Here is a 23,523-nt window from a genome sequence, read left to right on the forward strand (position 1 = left end):
ACAGGCAGGCACTGCACACATTTCAGCATGTGTTCGTGTTTGTGTGTGCTGTCTGCGTCACTTATAGCACGTGCCAATATCGAAAAATGTTTTCTATCGTTAGCGAAGAAGGTGTACCGTCGATAAATATTGATACCGTTTTATCGCCCAGGCCTAAATTAAACCCTCTTGACTTCATAAGGGGAAAATCCTGACCAACATGGACAGGAACACAAAGGGCGAGAGAGGGAGATGCCAAACAGTGGCTACAGCTACAGAAATCCTAACTGCTGTGGCATAGTCGGGACAAGCATCCTGTTTTGCTCACAAACAAACAGCTCTCATCTGAATAAAACATTCTTTTGCTCGACATGGCCAGATGACATGGAGGTACCAGCAACGATACGGCTTTATTTATTGAGGTGTGTCTGAAAGCTCCACTAAAACTGTCCTCTCACTCAGAAAAGAGCTCTGGTTAACACAAAAGGCCCACCATGACATTTAAAAAAACACAGCAATCAGCACAAAGGCTAAGTGGGACAAGAGGTCGAGAAACAAGTGTGTGTGTGTGGTTCTGAGAACTTGTGGATGCTCAAGGGTTGTGCATGTGTGCTTTCTTATTATTGGTAGTAGTCAACCGCCTAACATCCACCCAAAACTCTATATTTCTTCGGAAGATGTAAAATTCTAGTTGTACAACATTTTTGCAAGTAGAACAGTTCTGTCACTTTGAATGTACATTAGCCAGAGCTGTCTGTTGTCTCTTTGATGCTTTCTAATCATTTTGACTTGGCTCACATCTCATAACTCGTTATGTAAGCACATGCTCTGGCTGACAGCACTCTCCACTCTCTGGGAGTTGGTCACATGACCTGCCTGCTCTCAGCCTAACCCTTATTGGCGACTGCTGTCTTCATTCGTGACGTGTTTTAAAATAAGGAATTATGGATTTGTGATGAACCTGGCTGTATAGGCAATTTTGCTTGGGATAGCACTGAAAAAAGTCTGTGTAAATGCATATTTTGCAGTATATAAAAATAAGGCTTAAATATAATGGTTAAATAAATTTTAAATTGGAGGGGAAAATATACAGTATGCATGCTTCTCACTAATCATGAAACTCTATTTCAGCATTTTCTCTATATACTACTCAAAAGTTTGTGATTGGTACGAATTTTTTTATATTTTTGAAAGATGCTCATCAAGGCTGCATTTCTTTAATTACAGTAAAAATGTTAAATATTGTACAACCTAAAAAAAAGTTTTCTATTTGAATATATTTTAAAATGTAATTTATTCCTGTGATGGCAAAGCTGAATTTTCAGCACTCATTATTAAAAGTTTTCAGTGTCACATGATCCTTCAGAAATCATTCTAATATGCTGATTTGCTGCTCAATAAACTTATTATTATTTTCAATATGGAAATCAATTGTGCTGCTTAATGTTTTTGTAGAAACAGTGATACATTTATTTAGGATTCTTTGTGAATAGAAAGTTCAAAAGAACAGCTTTTATTTGAAATGGAAATCTTTTGTAACATGATAAATATCTTTATTTTTTGACTAATTTAGTCTATCCTTGCATAATAAAAGTATTAATTTATTTAAATAAATAAATATCCTACTGACCCCAAACTTGAACTTGTTCTTATGTTTGAAGAAAAAATTGTTACATTTAGTTACATTTTCTCAATTCACTCGCTATTGTCAGATGTGGCAGAATTTTGGATTCATCATATGCCATCTCTCATACGGCTTCTGATGTATGAAGCCGTATGAGAAATGACATATGAAGCCCAGCCCTCCTCATATACAAAAGTAAAAATATGCCTTTACTTGCTTAATTCCAAATCATCTTCACAGAGCATGAAGCAAAGCAGTTTTCAAAGCTGTGCATGTCAGTCTTAAGTCATTCCATGACCGTTTAATGACCCCAAATCACTTGTTAAGCACATTAACTTATTTCTCTTCACTCTGACAGCTCAAAGGATCTGGTGGGGAGATGATGACGTTACAAGCGAGTCAAGCTTCATCATTTAGGGAGACTGAATCAATAGGAAGCTGTCACTCACATCTCCGTCAGCACACGAACCTGCCATAACCGGACCCCACACGGTCACCGCCCATGACTCAAGCCATTCTCACTGACCAACCGCAGAAAATCTCTTGCACCTCGACTTCCGCTCAACCCCCTTTTCCTGAAAACAGTGTTTCATTTATAACTGCCTACAAGCCTAGCTATGTCAAGATCATGTAAGAGCCAAGCAAGTCGGTTTTGGAAAGGATGTCGTGTTGTGTTAGCTCGGAGGGGGGTTGTGTTTTTAAAAGCGGGCGCTCGGCACCGTGACCCATTTCGAAATGATGCCAAGCTGATCAGAAAGAAGAGCGAGAATGACTGAGAGGTCCTCGTGAATACACCTCCCCCTGTGCGGAAACCCAGGCAAACAGCTGTTTTTATGATTCAGTGGCTTGTGCGCGTACGTGCAAACGCTTCCATAGAACCCTAGAGAAAAGCAAGCGCTCTTTAGACCCCAATGGCAGAGCTGAAAGTTTAATGAGGTCATAAAGGTCTGTGTGGGGCTTCAACTTAATGCGCTTTGGCATTTGGTTGGCTTTAACGGCCACTAGCGCACGCATGCACATAGAGAGTCCATTTAAGTTTGTGTGTGTGCTTATTAGAGGGATAATGTTTGGTCGATGAGTGTCCCACAGGTCTCTGGACTCTGATTGGTGCATTCTGAGCCTGTGTGTGCTTTATGTATATACGCAGATAAGCTGCATGGAAGCGAGTTTAACAACATGTGGCTAATCCTCTCTATTGAATGTTATGGTTCTCATATTATAATTCTTTCACTGGGATTTACATAAGTGTGTTGGGGTTGACAGGGAGATTAGTGCCCCTGTGACATAAGCACATCCTTCAGTCAGTCCTCTTTCTGACGTTCTCTTTGTTTGTGACCTCTCTTCAGAGGTTAATTTGGGTTTTTGGGGATGAGGGAATAATTCTGCTCCCAGGTTCTGCTAATGTGTAGATGGAAGAATAGTGCTTAATGTAGTGAAGGTTATTTGGGGTGAGTACATTCGCTAAATGGAGACAAAATATGTGTATTTTTGGAATCAAAAGCCCCGGAATGACATCCCGGATCATTTCGGCTCGATTCAATGGAATAGTTCATGTTAAAATAAAAAATTGGTCATTTACTCACCTTCATGTCATTCCAAACCTGTTTGAGTGACTTTCTTCTGTAGATCATAAAATGAAATGTTCAGCAGAATCTCCAAGCTGCTCTTTTTTTGTATAGTGAGTTGGGGACTATGACTGTCAAACAGGATGTCTAGTGAACAATGACTTAAAAAAAAAAATCTAATGCATGGCTTCAAATGATTTGGAATATAGCGCTTGAGTTTTATGACCTGTTTTATGACACTTTTATGCTGCTTTTGCGTTTTTTGGAAGCTTGAAAGCTCCATTAATTGCATGGAAGAGAGTGACTTTAAAGTTGTGATGATCTTCCATATTGTGATGTACATCAGAGTGAAACAGATTAATGAAAGAGAAAAATATGTTGGAAGCAGACTTGGATCTGTCGGTTGGATGGAGGCAGATTTGAATGTGAGCTCAATTGTAAGAAAAGGGCAGCATTCAAAATTATAAGAGAAGTCTGGCATACATCAAAATCTTCACCGGAAGATCGAGTTATAACATTTTGATTTTAAAAGTTACTAGCTCTTTTTTTTAATTTATTTTTTAATTAGAACATATGCATGGATAAATCGTTCACAATAAGATCAATCACATGCATTTAGAAAACAGACTTTATTAAGAGCACATTTTTAAATCTACCCATTTGTGTTCCACAAAAGAAAGACAAATGGTTTTGGAATGACATGAGGCAAGTAAATGATTTTTCATTTTTGGGTGAACGATTTCTTCTACTTCTTGTTTTCACATTTTTTTGCTGTTTTTCTATTTTCTCTTAGTCTGACCTCACTGTGTCTCTCTTACTGCATTGTGTAGTATAACTTAGTCTGGCACAGCGTCTCTTTCTACTTTTCTGTGCGTCTCTTGAAGGTCAGATCAGTAGGGGGCCCGTGTCAGCAGAAATCAAATGGCATCTTGTCCCCTAAAAGTGGAGAGACCAAGCAACAGCTGTTCTGAGGGCGAAAAAAAACCCCCCACTCAAACCAACTGAAGCAAAGTCAGAACACTGTGAAATTTATGTCTATGTTTACCACAGAAAACCTTGGAAATGTAAAATACTCACCCCTCAGTACATTTTCTATATTTTCCCCCCCTCATAATACTTGGCAGTAACCGCAAATCTACAAGGCTAAAAAATGCTCTGAGTTATGCTGTAAGATACAAGTGTTCTCGTGGCAGAAGTGCACAGCTCCTCTGAAGGAACTTTCTGCAGCTCATCTGGCTTGTTGTGAAGTGGCATTCAGACTAGAGTTGTGGTGTCAGAGCCGTGTGTGTGTGTTAATACAGAGTCCGCCCCCCACTCAAACCAACTGAAGCAAAGTCAGAACACTGTGAAATTTATGTCTATGTTTACCACAGAAAACCTTGGAAATGTAAAATACTCACCCCTCAGTACATTTTCTATATTTTCCCCCCCCTCATAATACTTGGCAGTAACCGCAAATCTACAAGGCTAAAAAATGCTCTGAGTTATGCTGTAAGATACAAGTGTTCTCGTGGCAGAAGTGCACAGCTCCTCTGAAGGAACTTTCTGCAGCTCATCTGGCTTGTTGTGAAGTGGCATTCAGACTAGAGTTGTGGTGTCAGAGCCGTGTGTGTGTGTTAATACAGAGTCCGTGTCAGTGGCATAGTGGTGGCATTTTGCTGGTCTCACGTGGCTCTGTGTTTGACAGCAGAGAGCTGAGCAAAGAGAAACATTTTGGTAGCAATAAATATTAATGAAAAATTCAGCTTCTGGTAACCCACCATGTTTGGCAAAATGAGGGCAGGTACTGTATGTGGCAGAATGTGGGCACTTTAAAACACTAACTAGGCAAACATGTACTTCCATTTAAAAGTTTGGATTCAAACGTATATGCTGTATACTATACTATATAATATATAAATATATGTTTGCCAATTTAATGCACCCACATATCTTTCATAATTTTGCAGAGGAATATTACAGTATTACTACAGTTACTACTATTAATACAGTTTTACGATCATTTTTATATTTAATATGAATAATTATGAATACATTTAAGTAATAATATCTAATATATTAAATAAGAATAGAATGTAAGAATAGAAAACTAATTTTTAAATTTGGAATAATATTTCACAATATTACTGTTTTACTGTATTTTTGATCAAGTAAATGTAGCATTGGTGAGAATTCTTCTTGAAAGAAACTTCTTTCAAAAACATAAAAAATTGCAGACCCCAAACTTTTGAATGGTGTGTAGTTTACTTGAATTGTTCACAGAATATTGTATCTGTATAGTTGAAACTTTAGGGAACATGTGCAACTTCTGCAGTGCAACCCTGCTCCTCCATAATTGCAAAAAAGAATGATTACTTCTAAATACAAATAGTGGACAAATAGTTAGTCCCGCCCCAAACTCACACCATTGGTTGAGCTATAAGTTGACATGTTGGACTGCTCAAACAAACCACAGCATAACAGAGCTATAGTGTTTATACTCTTTGTAAATGTATTTGTCTTTGCACATTACTCTGGAAAAGGATACTTTAGCATAAAAAAAGACATGTTTGCCCTTATAAATCTTCTTGTTTTGTACAGATTTAGGCAGAGTGTTTTAGGAATGAAAGGCAGTGGTGCTGTCCATGGTGCTGAATTGTCCCTACAGTCATGTCGCTGTCCAGGGTGCTTATACAGTGTTTCTGAGTACTGGTGTTGTCTGTGGTTCTGAATTATAGGCTTCATCCCAACAAGCCTTGTCCAAGGTGATGATTTAGAGCCCAGGCTCTATTTGTGTCAAGGGCATCTTTTTAAAAGTGTTTCAGCTTGCCCGAGTTAGTTAACACAGTCTTGTACTTGTCCGAATTGCTGAATAACAACATTCAAGGGTTCACTGCTCATTTTAATTTAGTTTATAAGCAGAGTTTCACATTAGGGCTTTGTCATTGTAGAATTGCAGCAGAAATGACAAATGCCAACATGAATTTGCTTCACAGGCCTCTTGGGCTCTATTGCATCATGGTGGTGTCGTAAAACATTTATTTTCTCTTTAGAAAATTAATGTTTAAATGTTAAACCAGCACATTGTACCACATACCATATTTTCTGGCTGAAATTCATCAAGATTCCTGTGCTTGGCAAAGCTGACCAGCATTATCAGCTGATGACCGGTGCACTTCATTTCACTAAGTGCAGCTCTGCAGGTCTGTCAGTCCCCATTTGAGCTCTAATGCTCCTCTGATGCAGTCACCCTCCAGATCAACAGCCCGTCCTCTGGGTCTGTGTGTTCATTATTATTGAACACTATCAGTTCTATGTGCTCTGACAGTGAGAAAGAAAATGCACAACATATAATTGCAATTTAGTGATTCTGATACCTTATCAGTTCTTATATTGTTTATCTCTTGATTTGTTTTTTCCTACAGTTGTCTTGCTGAATTCTAAGGAGTCCCAGGCAGAGCTGGGTTGGACCTCATATCCTTCAAATGGGGTAAGACCTTCATTATTCATTAGATCATTGTAGATGTAGACTATACCATGGTTTTAGTTAAGTGGCTCTAAGACCATCATATAGTTCATTGTGGGACTGAAACAATGATAATGATAAAGCTGATAACAATTGATAATGAAAATAATTAACAACAAAGCGATTATGGAAAACATCCACCACCGTGTCACTTTACAGTAGTGAGTAACACTTTTGAAACTTACTATGAAACGCATCTGAAACAGCAGATGTCACAGTGCAAGCTTCTGCAGAAAGAAAATGCAAAACCAAGCCGAGTGCGTTTATATTAAGAGCTTTAAACAAATGAATAAGCATAACGTTTGATGCAGGTCTCTGTTTAATGTGTTATAGACGTGTTTCCTTCTTTTTAATGTTTTTATCTTCATTCCTGTATTCCATTTTGCATAATGCTGAAGAAGTGAGTGTAATAGTTTTTTATGATTTTTTTTGTAATTTTGTATTGTCTAATAGATTTTATGTTTTAGGTTTGTATTTTATTTCTGAGTATATTCTTGTCTATTGTCTGTGTACTGATGGATGGAATAAAGTCGTTGTGTTCTAGCCATTGTGTTTCTACAAAAATGACCGGACAGTGTGTATGTGAGCACCATGAGTCCAAGACAAATTTCCCTGCAGGGACAATAAAGTGTCCTGTACTGAACTGAATTGAATTGAACAAACAGATGGAGCGCAATAGAATGGGAGCACAATAATAACTTTTTTTAATAAAATACAAAATAAAATAAAGAAAGATGGGATTTTTTTTTCATCCAATTAATCGAGACAGATTAATCATTTATCAAAACAATTGTTAGTTTCAGCCCTAGTTCATTAAAAATAAATTTGCATTTGTAATATGTAAAATGTGAATTATGAAATTGTGATTGTTTAATTGAACAGTTTTTTTTAATAAGAGTTCCCTGAGTCCCGACCCTAATTTAAATAAATAAATGAATGAATTAATTAATTTGAACTTGCTAGTAATAACCCGGTCTCAGTATAAACGTCTGTTTATTCAGAAATATGTGGTTTGTTATAAAACATATAAATACTATAGATAGGTAAATAGAGAAATAACAGAACCAGATTATTTTTATGATATTTGTTTACATTAATGGTTCTTGAATATCTCTAATCCTTCACCAATGTGTATAGAATACCACACTAAATTCTAAAATACTCGCCTATTTCTCAGTACATAAAATTCAGATGCTTCTGTTGCAACACAACGGCTGTAAACCAGTGTAATCCAATTCGTAAACGAATGACATCTGTGGTCTGGTTCTGTTTAATGAATTGGGCTAAACGACTCATAACCAATGAAGCCATTGGTCTAAAACTGCTCACTTGCTGACTGAATCATTCAAAGTGTTTACTGAATTAACATCTGACTCATTCACTGAATTACAAGTCATTGGTTTCAGTCATATCTGACTCGAAATTCACAATCAAGTGTCAATGTGTTATGATGTACTTGAGATTTGTGAGACATACTTCAATGTAGTTGCTGTTCAATGGGATTTTGGGCTAAACTCTATACCCAATTTCTTTCTCCATCTCTCTCCTCCCCTGCATCTTTACCTTTTACTGGTCTATTTCTTGTTTCTTTTCTGCGTCTCGATTCCCCAACTGTATTACTTACTCATCCCTGCTGTAATCCCAGTATGGACTGCTTTGCCCTCACCAGATAAACCCCATTTGTCTCTTTCTGTATCCTATCTCTCATCTTACATCTTCTGCTCTCTTTCTCAATTCTAAACCACGTGCTAAAGATTACATGCATAGCTTGATTCATAGCTGAGATGAGCAGTAAGCCTTACAGAGGACGGCTCAGCTCAGGACGGACACGTTCCGTCATTCGAAACGTTATCTGTGAGGAAAAACGACTGCGTGCTGGGGACTCGCTACAAGCTGTTATTTGTTTAGCTTGTTAATTCTGGACCTGACAGCGATTAAATCCTCCGTCTCCTGCTCCCAGATGTTGCCCACCACAGCTGCGTGGACGTACACACACACGTACATGCATACATGCCACGCAGGTTTGATCTCTCTGTGGTTTTCAACAGGATGCGTTGAAATTCACTGCCACTCATAGTCGTATCTGTGGAGAGACTCTGCCAAACTCAGATGCGGATTCAAACTGCTCCATTCCCTCAAAAACGAAGGATCTTCATTACACTGCAATTAATTGTGAAAACATTGTGAAATTGTTCGTCTTTAGAGGCTCATTATAATCTCTCTACAAGACGATGAGCTTGTTTGTGGTGCTGATTGAAGATGCTTTAGTCTTAATATATTCTGTGTTTGATATACTGTAGCTGATTTGGCATTAAGCTTTATAAACTGTACACACTAAAAATATATATGCCAACATGATGCTCTTATTGACAAAGACAATGATGTGTACATATGTTTACTCTTTGTAATAATTATGCCTATAGATCTGCAGTAAGTTACTAATTTACATCTGTGTGTATATAGATATCCCCCAAAATATCCCCTTTCTAGGCATTTAATGTACCACAGGTAGCATTTAAAAAAATATTATATTTTATCTTATTAAATAAAAAAAAACATGTAATTTCATTTCATATTTAATTTAATTTAATTTCTCACCAATGTTAATAGATAAAAGGCCAAAAACTTTTGCAATATATACAGGTGCATCTCAATAAATTAGAATGTCATGGAAAAGTTAATACACGAAAACCAACTTGTGTATTAAATAAATTCAGTGCACACAGACTGAAGTAGTTTAAGTCTTTGGTTCTTTTAATTGTGATGATTTTGGCTCACATTTAACAAACACCCACCAATTCACCATCTCAACAAATTAGAATACTTCTTAAGTCTCGTGAGTTTGCTGGCCAGTCAAGCACACCAACACCATGGTAATTTAACCAACTTTTGGTGCTTTTGGCAGTGTGGGCAGGTGCCAAATCCTGTTTGTTTGAAAGAATCCTTGAGAGATCCTAATCTAAAAGATAATATAGAGTGTATAGATATTTGTGGCTGTTTGCGGCTAACTGAAGCAGTGCTACGAGTAGGAATGTTACACACAAAAAAATCCTTTTATTTATTTATTTTTTTTACATCGCAATTCAATTGAAGATAATTCGATCTATGATTGTCCCACAATGAAATAATCTACATCGTCAAATTCCTGAGAATGAGAGCTTTCTTGTGATATATGACTTGACTTTTTTGTGAAAAAAATGTAAAATACACATTTTTTGTAAAAATTTTTTGCAATGGTTAGGCGGAAAATCGTGTGTGGGATGAATACATTTCTAAGCTTAATTTTACTGCTTTATGAATATAAAAACCAAAAGGAATTGTATTCGTTGTAAAGACGACATTCCAAGCTTTCAAATGAACCCATATATGGGCTGATACCATATAAGGAAGGCTATGTAAATGAAGCATACACATTTTTAAGTATCCGGGTCCGCAGAGTTTAAGTTAAGGCACAATGAAAAAGTTGAGATTTAAAGGTGCTGTATGTAGGATTGACACAGAGTGGTTGAACTAGGTATTGCAGTCCAAATTCAAAATATTGGAGAGGGTTTTTTCACCCGGCCCCTCCTCCTCAGACTTGACGCACACGCAGGTTGCCTGATAGACGACACCAACAGGAACGAGCGCACTTGACGATGAATTAAATGAAATCCACTGTTTCCCGCCAAATGGCAACCCGGGGTGCCAAAAAACAATTGGGTAAACTGGCAGTGGGCGGGTTTCACAAACCAAAACAGGAGAATAACTGACTAGCATTGTTTTTCAGATAAACAAATTTGTTAACTTAGGATGTTTCTTAAATATCTGCAAACATATTATGGTATTTTTATGCTTTAGTAGAGTCACAAACTTACATACAGCACCTTTAATTTAATTTAATATTATTTCATTTCATATTTCATTTTCACCAGTTTTCCCCAATGTCAATAAATAAAAGGCCATGATTTTTAAAGCACGTTCAAAAAGATAGTACATTTCACCAATGTTAATAGATATTTTATTTTATTAAAAATCTTTATTCTATTCTATTCTGTTAATAGGTTAATGGCAAAAAAAGCTTTGCAATAGTCTAGATCTACAGTCTGTGATTCTTATTCAAACATTTCTTTATTTGAAACATTTTTTTTCTCCCTCTTATCATTTCAGTGGGAGGAAATCAGCGGTGTCGATGAGAAATACAAGCCCATTCGCACATATCAAGTATGCAACGTGATGGAGCCCAGTCAGAACAATTGGCTCCAGACGGGTTGGATATGGCGGCAGGGGTGCCAAAAAACAATTGGGTAAACTGGCAGTGGGCGGGTTTCACAAACCAAAACAGGAGAATAACTGACTAGCATTGTTTTTCAGATAAACAAATTTGTTAACTTAGGATGTTTCTTAAATATCTGCAAACATATTATGGTATTTTTATGCTTTAGTAGAGTCACAAACTTACATACAGCACCTTTAATTTAATTTAATATTATTTCATTTCATATTTCATTTTCACCAGTTTTCCCCAATGTCAATAAATAAAAGGCCATGATTTTTAAAGCACGTTCAAAAAGATAGTACATTTCACCAATGTTAATAGATATTTTATTTTATTTGATTAAAAATCTTTATTATATTCTATTCTGTTAATAGGTTAATGGCAAAAAAAGCTTTGCAATAGTCTAGATCTACAGTCTGTGATTCTTATTCAAACATTTCTTTATTTGAAACATTTTTTTTCTCCCTCTTATCATTTCAGTGGGAGGAAATCAGCGGTGTCGATGAGAAATACAAGCCCATTCGCACATATCAAGTATGCAACGTGATGGAGCCCAGTCAGAACAATTGGCTCCAGACGGGTTGGATATGGCGGCAGGGTGGCCAGCGCATCTTCATCGAGCTGCAGTTCACCCTGCGCGACTGCAACAGCATCCCAGGCGTGTCCGGTAGCTGTAAGGAGACCTTCAATCTCCTCTACGCCGAGTCTGACTGGGACCTGGGCCGTGTCACCCGCGAAGACCGCTACAGCAAAATCGACACCATTGCGGCGGATGAAAGTTTCACGCAGGGCGATTTGGGAGAACGGAAGATGAAACTTAACACTGAAGTCCGTGAAATAGGACATCTCAATCGCAAAGGATTCCATCTGGCCTTCCAGGATGTGGGCGCATGCGTCGCGCTGGTTTCCGTGAGAGTGTACTACAAACGCTGTTTGTCAACAGTGCAGAATTTAGCAGTGTTCCCAGATACGGTAGCTGAAGCTGCCTTCTCGACTCTGGTGGAGGTGAGAGGGTCATGCGTGAATAACTCTGAGGTGGACACGGACAGTCCTCCCAGAATGCATTGCAGTGCTGAAGGGGAGTGGCTGGTGCCCATCGGCAAATGCAGCTGCAGTGCTGGGTATGAGGAGGGACACAGCAGCTGTGAGGGTAAGAAACACTCTTCTACCCAAAACTTTGTACTGTAGCACAAAAGTTTAAAACGCATAATGGTTTGAGTTTTACACACAGCAACCTTGGTGAAATCCAAGCAGTCCTTGCGGTCTCATAATTTATGCAGGTTAGCTGTGTTTTTTTGCCAGATGATGAAAGTTTTGGTCTGTTTATTAAAGTAATAGTTCATGCAAAAATGCAAATTGTCATCAGTTACTCACCCTTAATTTATAACTAATTATTAATAAGCAGCAAATTAGGAGTTTGAGGCAAAAGTCATAGTTAATGGTTTGTTAATTGTGAGAATTGGACCTTAAAATAAAGTGTGACTGAAATATAAAAAATTATTTATCTTTTCCATGTTTGTACAATTAATATAGATTGAAACATTTCATCTTTAAAAACACTGCTAAAATATCATAAAAAAGTGATCAATATGAATCGCTCACTATATTCTGAGTCCTGATAAAAATGAACTATTCATAGATATTTTTAGTCTAGTGAGCTGTTAACCTTTGCAACTGGATCATTGAATCAGTGAGCAAAACCAAATCTGTCATTTATAAACAAATCATTCTGACTCATTTCAAATATCTGACTCATAAAAATGATAACAATTTACAATAAAGTCCCATTAGTTAATGTTAGTTCATGTATTGTATGTTTAGATTAGTTTAGTTTGTTTTTATAAAGCACATTTAAAAACAAGTTGGGTATAAAATAGGGCTGTGCGATATTGAAAAAAAATGTGATATGCGATACCTTGTTAAAAAATGCGATATTCGATATGCAATACGATATTGCTTAAAGTGTGTAAAATCAATTTAAATGATATTTTAAAATATTTAAAAATGAAAATGATATAACTAATTTGTTTCACATTCTTTCTTGGAAAATAAAGAATCACTATAACTTCTGAAAGTGACCAGCAGTGTTTTAGCATTACTTAAAAAGTAATGTCACAAATCAGAAAATTTAATTTAACATCAATGTGAACATACAAACAAAACAATTAATGACACTAATTTTATATCATTGTAACTTTGCTTTCCACACACTTTAAGTACTTCTTCATAAACCACAGCAAAAAGCGAAAGACGAATCAACTCGGTGTTCGCGCGCTGTCTGAAACGCGTCTCTCTAGGTGTGCGCGTTCAGGTGTGAGTCAGACAGCAAGATGAGACAGCAAAGAGTTGTTTTCTGCAACTTATTGCACTTAACGTCAAGCAATTCTCTGCTATATGCGTCAAACTAAAACTTTGACCTTTTTGAAACGTTTTGATTTAAGTAGCCTATTATTAAAATTAATATTGAGATATTGACATTTGCGATATTTCGATAATTTCGATATATATCGTGCAGCCCTAGTTAAAATGTTGAAGCCAAAGTGCTATACAGGTAGTATAAAACAGAATTAAGAACTAGACATTAAATGATGCTGCTGGACAAATGATATAATGTATGTAATGAACTAAGATTAACAAATGCTGAAGAAGTATTTTTTATTGTTAGTGCATGTAAACTAATGTAGTAAATGAAACCTTAAATGAAATCCCAAGTGAAATCTTACTGTAAATTAAAATATATTGTATAGTGTGTTACCAAAAATGTAGTTAATTTTGGTCTTTACACAAGTCTATAATATGGCAACAGAAGACTTGGAATATAGCACACGAGTCTTATAGACCGTTTTAACATCTCTTTTTGGGACTTTTTTTTGCCATTTTTGACAGCCTCAGTCATCGTTCATTTTCATTATGTTGAAAAAAGTAGCCAGGATATTCTTCAAAAATCTTTTGCTTTTCATGTAAGAAAGATATTCAGGTTTAGAACAACGTAAGGGTGAGTAAATGATGACAACTTTCATTTTCATTTTATTTAAAACCCAACTTCTTTTCAAATGTGAGGATTTAGTCAGATTGCATTTTTAGATGCGTTACATGACGGTTTTAGAAGCTCCCAGCTGTTTGGTTGCTTTGACGTGGGTCAGCGACACTAACAGTCATCCGTTCGGTTTCACTTCAAGGGTCAGAAATACATCAGCGCTGACTGAGAGTGTCATGCTCTCTGAGCTTTCTGTCTGTCAGTGTTTGGGTGGTGGAATCTCTCCTCCCACTACAGCTGTATGTCATTTGACCAGTGCGTCACTGCGTTATCAACAGCCACTGGTGTGTGTGTGTGTGTGTGTTTGTCAGTGTGATATTTCACAGTCCATCTTGAAGAATTGTGTGATGCAGTGTGGGAGTTGTAGTCAGTTCACACGTACAGCAGCAGGCTGTTATAACAGACCCTGCATTGTGTCTATTTTGTTAATGTTGTCAATGAATCATAAATCACTAAGAGGCATGTGATACGTGGGCGAAGTAAACTTACGAACAAATACATATTGGGCAAATTTAAAGAATTGCTGTAGTTTGTAAACCTGAAGCTCTTTAATGATAAATGCATATGTTTGAAGGAGATACATAAACTCTATAAATCTTAGGTTTCATTTATTTATTTGTTTGTTTGTTTATTATTTTGTTCATTTAACACGACATTGCCAAGTTTTGGATATGCGCCTTTAAAAAATATAATATAATATAATATATTTTATTTACTATTTAATCTATATCTTTTTTGGATAGGTTACTTTAAAAAATATTATTGTTGTTGTTTTATAATATCATAGAATAGAATAGAAATGTAAATAAAATAATAAGATTATATTATATAATACAATATAATATGATACAATATTTTACAATATACAATATTACATTTAGGTTCCTTTAAAATATGATTATATAATTTTTATATATAATATGCAATAATATTGTTCTTTTTAATATAATATAATATAATATAATATAATTAATATAATATAATGTAACATAACGTAATATATAGGGGTGTGTGATATTGACAAAAAATATATCTTGATATTTTCTGGAATTTTAGAGATAAAGATAATTAGACAATATTTTGCTGAGTGTGTTATTGTTCTGATATCTTAAGGACTACCGTGGACAGCTGACTCCTAATGTTTTTGATATTCTTCATATTCTGTGAGGTGGTCAGTTCACAGCAGTGATAGAAAGTAGCTAATATTTTTCAATGAGTTTAAATTGATTTTATAAACATAATATTGTTCTTTTTAATATAATATAATATAATTAATATAATATAATGTAACATAACGTAATATATAGGGGTGTGTGATATTGACAAAAAATATATCTTGATATTTTCTGGAATTTTAGAGATAACGATAATTAGACGATATTTTGCTGAGTGTGTTATTGTTCTGATATCTTAAGGACTACCGTGGACAGCTGACTCCTAATGTTTTTGATATTCTTCATATTCTGTGAGGTGGTCAGTTCACAGCAGTGATAGAAAGTAGCTAATATTTTTCAATGAGTTTAAATTGATTTTATAAACTTGATAAATGAGTCATTGCGATTGAACCGAATCATTTAAACGGTTGATTAATTCAGGAACGAAACACGTCATGTTGTTTAGAGACGCAAAACAGTGCTGTGGTTCTGTTTTGTATTATTTTTGTAGGCAAAATAGAGCAAAAACAGGCAATATGGTGTCTAAAACATAAGTCTCTTAATAGTAACTTGTTTATTGAACTGTTGTATAAAATCAATATTATCACATTTGTAATCATGCTGATTTTTGGAGAAAAAACGGCTCCCTTCGCGTGATTTTAACTATATATATATATATATATATATAAAACTGCCATTTTACAAACACACACACACACATATGTATATGTAATATGATAATCAAGTATTGTTTAATAATAGAAGTTTAGTAATTAGAATTAAAACTTGGTAACTATGAATGCAAATTAGTCATTTTAACTGAACTTAGTGCTGGTGGTGGTGTTTTTTTTTTTTTTTGGGTCATTCAGGGAAAAGAACGAAAAATGGGGGGGGTTTATGGGAAAAAATGAACAATAATACTAATTTGATAATAATATATGAATTCTACTAATAAGAACAATATAAAACGCACCAAGGATTAACAAGCTGCTGGATTCATGAATGTTAATCAGATTGTGTTCGTTCGCTGGAACTGATTTGCTGAAATCAAAACAGGGACGATAATAAGTGAGCACCAGCCAATGAGATTTCATTGCGCATTAGTTCCGCCCACTACCGGAGAACCCGGCAGTTCTTAAAAGCTGAAGAATTCCAATAGAACTCCATTATTTTGACAGGAAAATACAACAAAGAATATTGTTTACATGTAGCGCATCAATTCTGCATGTTATGTCGTGCGCCTTCACACTACAGTTTATGTTACGCCAAACTTATACTTAGCCTCCAACTCACGCAGTGGCGAGTAAAATCTGAGAATTTATTAGCCATTGGCTAATATTAGACATCATTTAGTCGCCCAGAGTGAAGATTTAGTCGCATAAGCGAATGATTTACTCGCAATGTAGAGGGTTGTAATATATGGTTTTTGGAGCTCATAAAAACATGTTAAAAATAATACGTTGTTGTTGTTGATGTTTTATACCGTGGTATATATCTAATTACCATGATTTTTGTGTGAAACCAACATTGTACCATCATATTTTTGGTATGTAATTGCTATAGTACATGGATGATTTAGTACCGTATATATTTCAAACTCCTATGGTATTGCTATCTAATGACTTAGTATTACCACAGTATTTTTTTTGGGTGGAGAGTGGAATGCGTCCTTGTTTAGCATTTACTCTGTTGTTCGTCTGAATGCATGTTGTCTCTCAATTTCTCTCTCCGTGCTGTCAGTCTTCGCTGTCATCTCAGCTCTTTGATTAGTCCTGTAACCCCAGATGATCTTTTACAGACTCGGTCACACTCACTGTGGGTGAGACGGACTATCAAACCCCACACATGACACTCGCCATCTCCCACTCACCCCTCGCTAACACTTCTTCTTAATTCTCCTCGGTGTGAGCTGATACATATGTCCAAACACAACCTGTCCGTGACTTCCTGTTTCACCTCATTTGTGGCGCAGTACACCATTCACACATAACCACAATGACAGTTTACTAATCAACACTTGCAGAAATATGCAAATATGTCAGGGTCAAGGCAAGGCAGCACTACATTCAATCCTTAGCACTGCATCTTAGTTTTCTGCATGCTTCGGCTCTAATGAATTCAACTCCAACCTTTTAATACACAGACGCCATTCAAACTTTTTTAAAATGAAAAATTTAACTTTTTTTTTTTTTTTTTTAGTTAAAATCAAGTTCAAGTTTCTTTTTGTTATGTTTAGTAAGTAGTCAACTAGTCATTCACCTGAGGAGGGAGTTTCTTTTAGACTCCCTTTATTTTTTCGAGTGTTTAGCTGTGCCCACATGCTCTTTGTTTGAAAATGTGAGTGTGTGATGCTTCAGATGTTTTAGTCATGATGAGCTGTATGTGTGAATGGTGTTACTACATCAGAGAAAAGGCTTGTCATAACTCTCTAAAGAGAGGATGATTCAAAGGCCAACGATGAACAGGATTTCACACCACACATTTAATGACACAGGAAGACAAAAACCGACAGCCAATCAGAGAGCGGGCAGGAGCTGAGGAATGTGTGTAGGGACAGATTGGATGAGACCCGAGAGAGATAGATGGAGAGAAAAAACTAAATTGGAGGAAGATGGTAAACAGAGCATGAAAAACACAAAATCTTGTATTTATTGCATGTGCACTGACTAGGATTGTGGTGATACCCACATTTCAGTATTGGATACCAAAACAAGCTATTTTGTACAAAGCTTGATGCTAGTTTCAGTTCTATAGGAAAAACAAACATGCTATTGAACATGCTGCTTTGCTTTATTTCCTTTTACTTTTTTTGGTTTTAGGCAAATTAAATTGAAACAATTTAATGTTGCCTTCTAGAATTTTTCAATTAACTATTTATTCAGGTTTTTCCAAGTGATTAAATAATCATCAAAGACGTTGAAAGATAAGAGCAGTGAGGTTTTTGGCAATATTGTTACATTATTACATTATTGTTATATATTATTATTTATTATTTTATTTTATTTTTTATTAAAATTTTTTTTTTTATTCTATTTTATTTTATTTGTGTATATATTTATTTTTGTGTATAAATTTTTTGTTTTGTTTGGTTGTTTTTAATTTTGTTTTGTATTGTTTTTTGTGCTAACACACTGAATTAGTGCTATGCAGGTGATGCCAGTTTGGATTTGACTTGCAATACTTCCTAACCCTTTCCCCATCTCTTCGTTATTTTCCCGTCTCTCTCTGTCTATAAAAGTTGTGAAAAATATACAGAATAACACAAAATATTCATTCATTCAAAGAAGAATAATGAAGCAGAAGTACAGTGGAGGGATAGAGGGAGAGAAAGGCATGAAGTATGGATGAGGTGGACTGAAGGATTGAGGGATGACGGGAAGGAGAGCTGGTGAATTTGAAGATTGCAGCGGTGTCACTTGGTGTGAGCTGAGGTCTCCGCTGAATGCTAATGAGATGGATGTGCGGGGCAGACTCGCCACTCTGTCAGGAACTCTCAGCTATTGATCAGCTCTAATGCTTCACTAAACTGTTCAAGCACACTGTGGATTTGTCCACTTGCTGTGTGCTGTGGGTCGGCACTTTTGGACACCTGTACGTGTGTGTGTGTGTTTGTGAGCGAGAGAGGGAGAAAGTGATGTTAATGAGTGAAGAATGAACGGCGATTCTGAAGTGTGAGAGTATGATTTATGTGTTCACGTCAGTGTGTGTGCGTGTGTGTGTGTGTGTGCAAGAGCGAGTGTGTTTTAACTAAATGGCTCGATAGTATTGACCCAGGCCATGAGTAGCTGTTGATTGTGTCTGGAGAGGTTGCACTTGACAGGACTCTCTGTGTGTGTGTGTGAGGCCATGAGCCTTGACGCATCACATTTAATTATTTGCAGGCCGCTGTGGGCCTGTGTTCTGTCTGAAAATGCAGGAAAGGATTTAGGGGTTACTGGAGCGGTATTTCTGATTTATGTTCAGTCAGTGATAAATGCAAATTCTGATAAACCGCGTGAAGTCTAATCATTACAGTTTAACACGTTGCAGATGGATTTGTGGATATTTGCCTTGTTTAGTTCATCAGTTGGTCTGTCATTGAACATTTGAAGGTTTGAAGTTAACATGAAATCAAGATTCACTCTATTTACTTTATTAAAGCACAATGCACATCTATAATTTAATTATTTTTTTCATTATTCTTTCTTTTATTAATTTTCTTTCTTGTTTTGTTCTTGCTTTCATTAGTGCTGTTTCACTTGGATATATGTCAAGTTACAAAAATGAAATGGGCCGTGAGCAATGGAAAACAAAATTTTCTTTTTAATTCATGTTCATGTTTATTTTGTGACTGATTCATCAGTGTATGTTATTTCAAAGAAATAATATCCTTCATAATCTTTAATCAAAATAAAAATGTTCTCTTCTTCTGAAACAACTTGTTTTTCCACTGATGTCGCTTAGGTCATGCAGGCAATTAGATAGTATTAACGAATAGCCAAAACAATTTTTATTTTATTTTTTTATATTTAAACCTATATTTAAAGAGCTCAATTATTTAAAGCGACAGACAACATAACTGCTGTGCATGCTTGTTGTACATTATTGGGGATAATAATATAGTTAACTTTATAGTACAACCTTAGTATAACCTTGTTCCTTTACTCAGGAATATGATTATGTTTTAGAAGTAAAATGGGTTGTAAATGCTGTTTCATGTTTTACTTAAAAGATGAGACAGGAAGCAACATTTTAGTCAGGTTAAAAGCACATATGATAAGAGATCATCTGAGACGTGCAGTATGTTTCTGCACGAAGACAAAGCTTTCAGTTAAATTAATTGGATGAGAAGCGGTTGTCTCTCGTTTTCTCTTCCACTGTCTGTCTCTCTTCATCTGTCTCTGAATGACTGTGTGAGTGGGAAGCTTAATTTGAGGACAAAGTGGTGAAATGTTGAAGACCAGAGGGCATTTCAGTGTACTTGCACACTGTGTGTGTGTGTGTGTGTTAGGGGGCAGTGCAGGTCATCCGTTGTGTCTGTGGGTAGCTGCTGTGTGTCAGAGAGCAGCTGATCTGATGCAATTTGATGTACCAGCAAGTGCCGCTCTAGAGAGACCATCTGCTTTAACAAACACCTCGGCCTTCCCATTGTGCACATTTCAAAAAAAAAAATTCTAATGTGTGCATTTACATTAATTTGAAGCTTTCCATCCAGTCCATCTAGAAGGCTTGTTCAGTTAGGTGCAGTGACTTAAAGGTATAGGCACAAACAGACACATGTTTTAAAGGCAGCGTAACAAGACCAGCCCATTTTACTATAATGGTCATTATATTTGAGGATGAAACTAAAGACTTTGAGGATGAAATAAAATGCTGTGAATGTGTAGAAAGGTTAGGCACTTTAAGTAATTACAGAGATGGCACAAACGAAGCAAAGAAGGAAAGAGAAGAACTAATGACAGGAAGAGTGAATGGAGGAAAAAGGGGAAAACATAATTAGACATGTAAGCATGGGACTGTGTGTGTGTGTGTGTGTGTGTGTGTGTGTGTGTGTGTGTGATTTGTAGTAGTTTAATTAAAGGTGCTGTTGTAACTCACAGATGTATAATTAGAAAAGTCTTAAGCCTGCAGCAGTTGTTGAGATCGTTCTGGTGTGTGGCGACTCTCACGCCAACGCCTGCCATATTTCCACACACACCCTTATGCAGCTTAGTTGAAACGCAGTGGGTGTTTCTCTTGTCTGTTAGTTAGTTTGATCTTTTGAAAGTTCTTTTGTTTTTGTTCTTTTTTGTTGTTGTTGTTGTTCTTCAGTTTCTTTTTTTCAGTCTGTTTTCTTTTATTTTTGATCTTTAGTTTGTGTGAATGTTCGTTTGTTCTTTTGCTTGTTTTATCTTTCTTGCTTTCATTTGTTTGTTCCTTTTGTTTGTTCTTCTGCTTTTCTTCATGTTTCGTTTGTTTATTTTTTTAAGTTCATTCTTTGCTTGTTTCATCTTTCTTGCTTTCTTCCTTCATTTTTTTTCTTTTTTCTTTCATGTATTTGTTCTTTTGTTGTTTTGTTTGTTTTGCCCTTTTCTATCATTCCATTATTCATTTTTCTTTTTATTCCTTCATATAAATTTTCACTTGTTTTACTGATTTTATTATGATTTTCTTTGGTCACTTTATTTTAAGGTACAACTTTCATGATTGACAAGCCATTAACTATGACTTCTGCCTCAAACTCCTAATTTGCTGCCTATTAATATTTAGATAGGTAGTTGTTAATTTTAGGTATTGGGTAGGATTAGGGATGTAGAATATTGTCATGCAAAATGTGCTTTATAAGCAGGGGTTAAATTGGAATTTGTTATGTGGGGGGGGGCTCTATGGTATCGAGCTTATATATATTATTTAGATAGGTAGTTGTTAAGTTTAGGTATTGGGTAGGATTAGGGATGTAGAATATTGTCATGCAAAATGTGCTTTATAAGCAGGGGTTAAATTGGAATTTGTTATGTGGGGGGGGGGCTCTATGGTATCGAGCTTATATATATATTTTTTTGCAAATGATTTATTCTTTTCCCACTAATCTCATTAATACTTACATTTCATCTATAAATTCAATTGTAATAATGTGATTATCTATACGTTATCAAATTAAATCATTTACACTGAAAAATACAACTGCATTAAATAATATTGTGAGGTTATTTTAAATATGTTTTAATATACAAACAAGAAATTATGGTGGAAATGATACTTTTCAACAAAATTAAAACGCTAGTAGGTGCCAATAGTGAGCGTTTAATGAGTGAGTCATTGAGTCGTTCATTCAAACGATTTGTTCATACAGCAGATTCATCAGATGTTTATGCATGGGTCAACCGATTCGTTCAAAACACGGAAACAATCAGCAATGAATCAATTGGCTGGTTGCTGTGAGATGCGCTGTGTTTCCGCCTAAAATGTAAGTGACCTAATATTATTGTATTTGCTTATTGACGTCATAATGGTGAAAACGTTGTGTGATGTTGCCTAACTAACTGTATTTTAAATATAAAAACCTTTAAATATAAAAACTTTTACCTCAGGATGCTGAGTTTCTTTTGTGTTGCATGTTTTGATTTCTCCTGGAGAGGCTGCGTGAGCCCCGGACGGCCCAATTTAAATCCTGATTATAAGTACTAATAAACAGCCAATATTTTAATAATAAGCATGCTAACAAGCAACTAGTTAATCTTGAGAATTTGCTCTTATAAAGTGTTTTTTTTTCACTGTCTTCTTTCTTTCTTTCTTTCTTTCTTTCTTTCTTTCTTTCAACTCTTAAGTCTCTCATAGCTATTTGTTTCTCTCAGTTATCAGAACGGGTGGGTTAACCGGATACATTACAGTGTGATAGTGAGATTAGTGTGTGTGTATGTAGGGGGATGTGTAGGGAAGACAGCCAGCCATTTGTGGCTTGGCACCCCAGTCTTTGTTCTGGCTGGCATCATGCCACCTATGCCCATCTGGTACAGGCTCTGTGATTCTTCCCCCGTGGACACTCACTAGTGTTCATCATCTCCAGAGCTGCAGCTTTAAAAATTCACACTTTTGCCTGAGAGACTGCTGATCATGGACAACTGCATACAGTTAGCGCACATACGCATACAACCATATGCAAAACATGGGCTGATGGAGCCATTTGTCTCTTGGCACATGGTGGGGCTTCTGTCTTTTTGTGTGTGTGTGTGTGTGTGTGTATGTGTGGGTGGGGGAGTTTTTCTGCAGGTGTCTTGGGTCAAACAGAACTGGATCTTTGCCACAGGGTCACCTTCAAACTCCATTGCCTATCTAGTTCTTTCTCTTTCACGCAAATGCTCACTGAAGGGGGAAAAAAACATCTCAACAGGTTAATTTCTCCACAGAGCTACAAAACTGTGACAGTAACCACAGTAGAGTGTCATACATAAATTACACACATTAGCTCTGCTCCAAAACCCAGTGAGCTGCCTCGCTGCATACTGTCTACACAGGCAGGTGCCTTCCAAGGCAGCATCCCAACTTTCATGATGCTTCACAAGTGACTGATTTGGAGTGCTCTACATAGAGAGCAACCCCATGTGCCACACAAATAGCGCTCTGCATGGGAGACTTCAGTTAATTTTCAGTAGAGTTTGATGTTAGCATGTTGTTAGAGGATTAGTTCACCCAAAAATGAAAATTCTGTGATCAATTTCTCACCTTCATGCCATCCCAAACCCATTTTGTTTGTATTCAAAACACAAATGAAGATATTGTTAATTAAATATAATGAAAATGAAAAAGCGATTTCAAAAAGTTCATAAAGACACCGTAAACGTTAGGCTATATATATTAATCAAGCAGTTTAATCACAGGTTTCTGAAGAGAAGCAATAGCTTTATACATTGATTAAAAGTTGATTAACACAAATAGAGTACATAAA

At 36.1% G+C, this 23,523-nt stretch overlaps 1 protein-coding gene across 1 annotated transcript in view; it reads left to right on the forward strand.

Annotated features, from left to right (window-relative positions):
- LOC107591986 (ephrin type-A receptor 10) overlaps nt 1-23,523 on the forward strand; it is a 92,700-nt gene that overhangs the window by 23,733 nt on the left and 45,444 nt on the right. The window contains exons 2-3 of the mRNA XM_016281302.1: nt 6,573-6,637; nt 11,409-12,078. Of these exons, the coding sequence (XP_016136788.1) occupies nt 6,573-6,637; nt 11,409-12,078 (735 nt within the window). The remainder of the gene's footprint in view (nt 1-6,572; nt 6,638-11,408; nt 12,079-23,523) is intronic.

The sequence above is a fragment of the Sinocyclocheilus grahami genome, unplaced genomic scaffold (assembly GCF_001515645.1).
Source record: "Sinocyclocheilus grahami isolate Dianchi unplaced genomic scaffold, SAMN03320097.WGS_v1.1 scaffold149.1, whole genome shotgun sequence".
Classification (NCBI taxonomy): domain Eukaryota; kingdom Metazoa; phylum Chordata; class Actinopteri; order Cypriniformes; family Cyprinidae; genus Sinocyclocheilus; species Sinocyclocheilus grahami.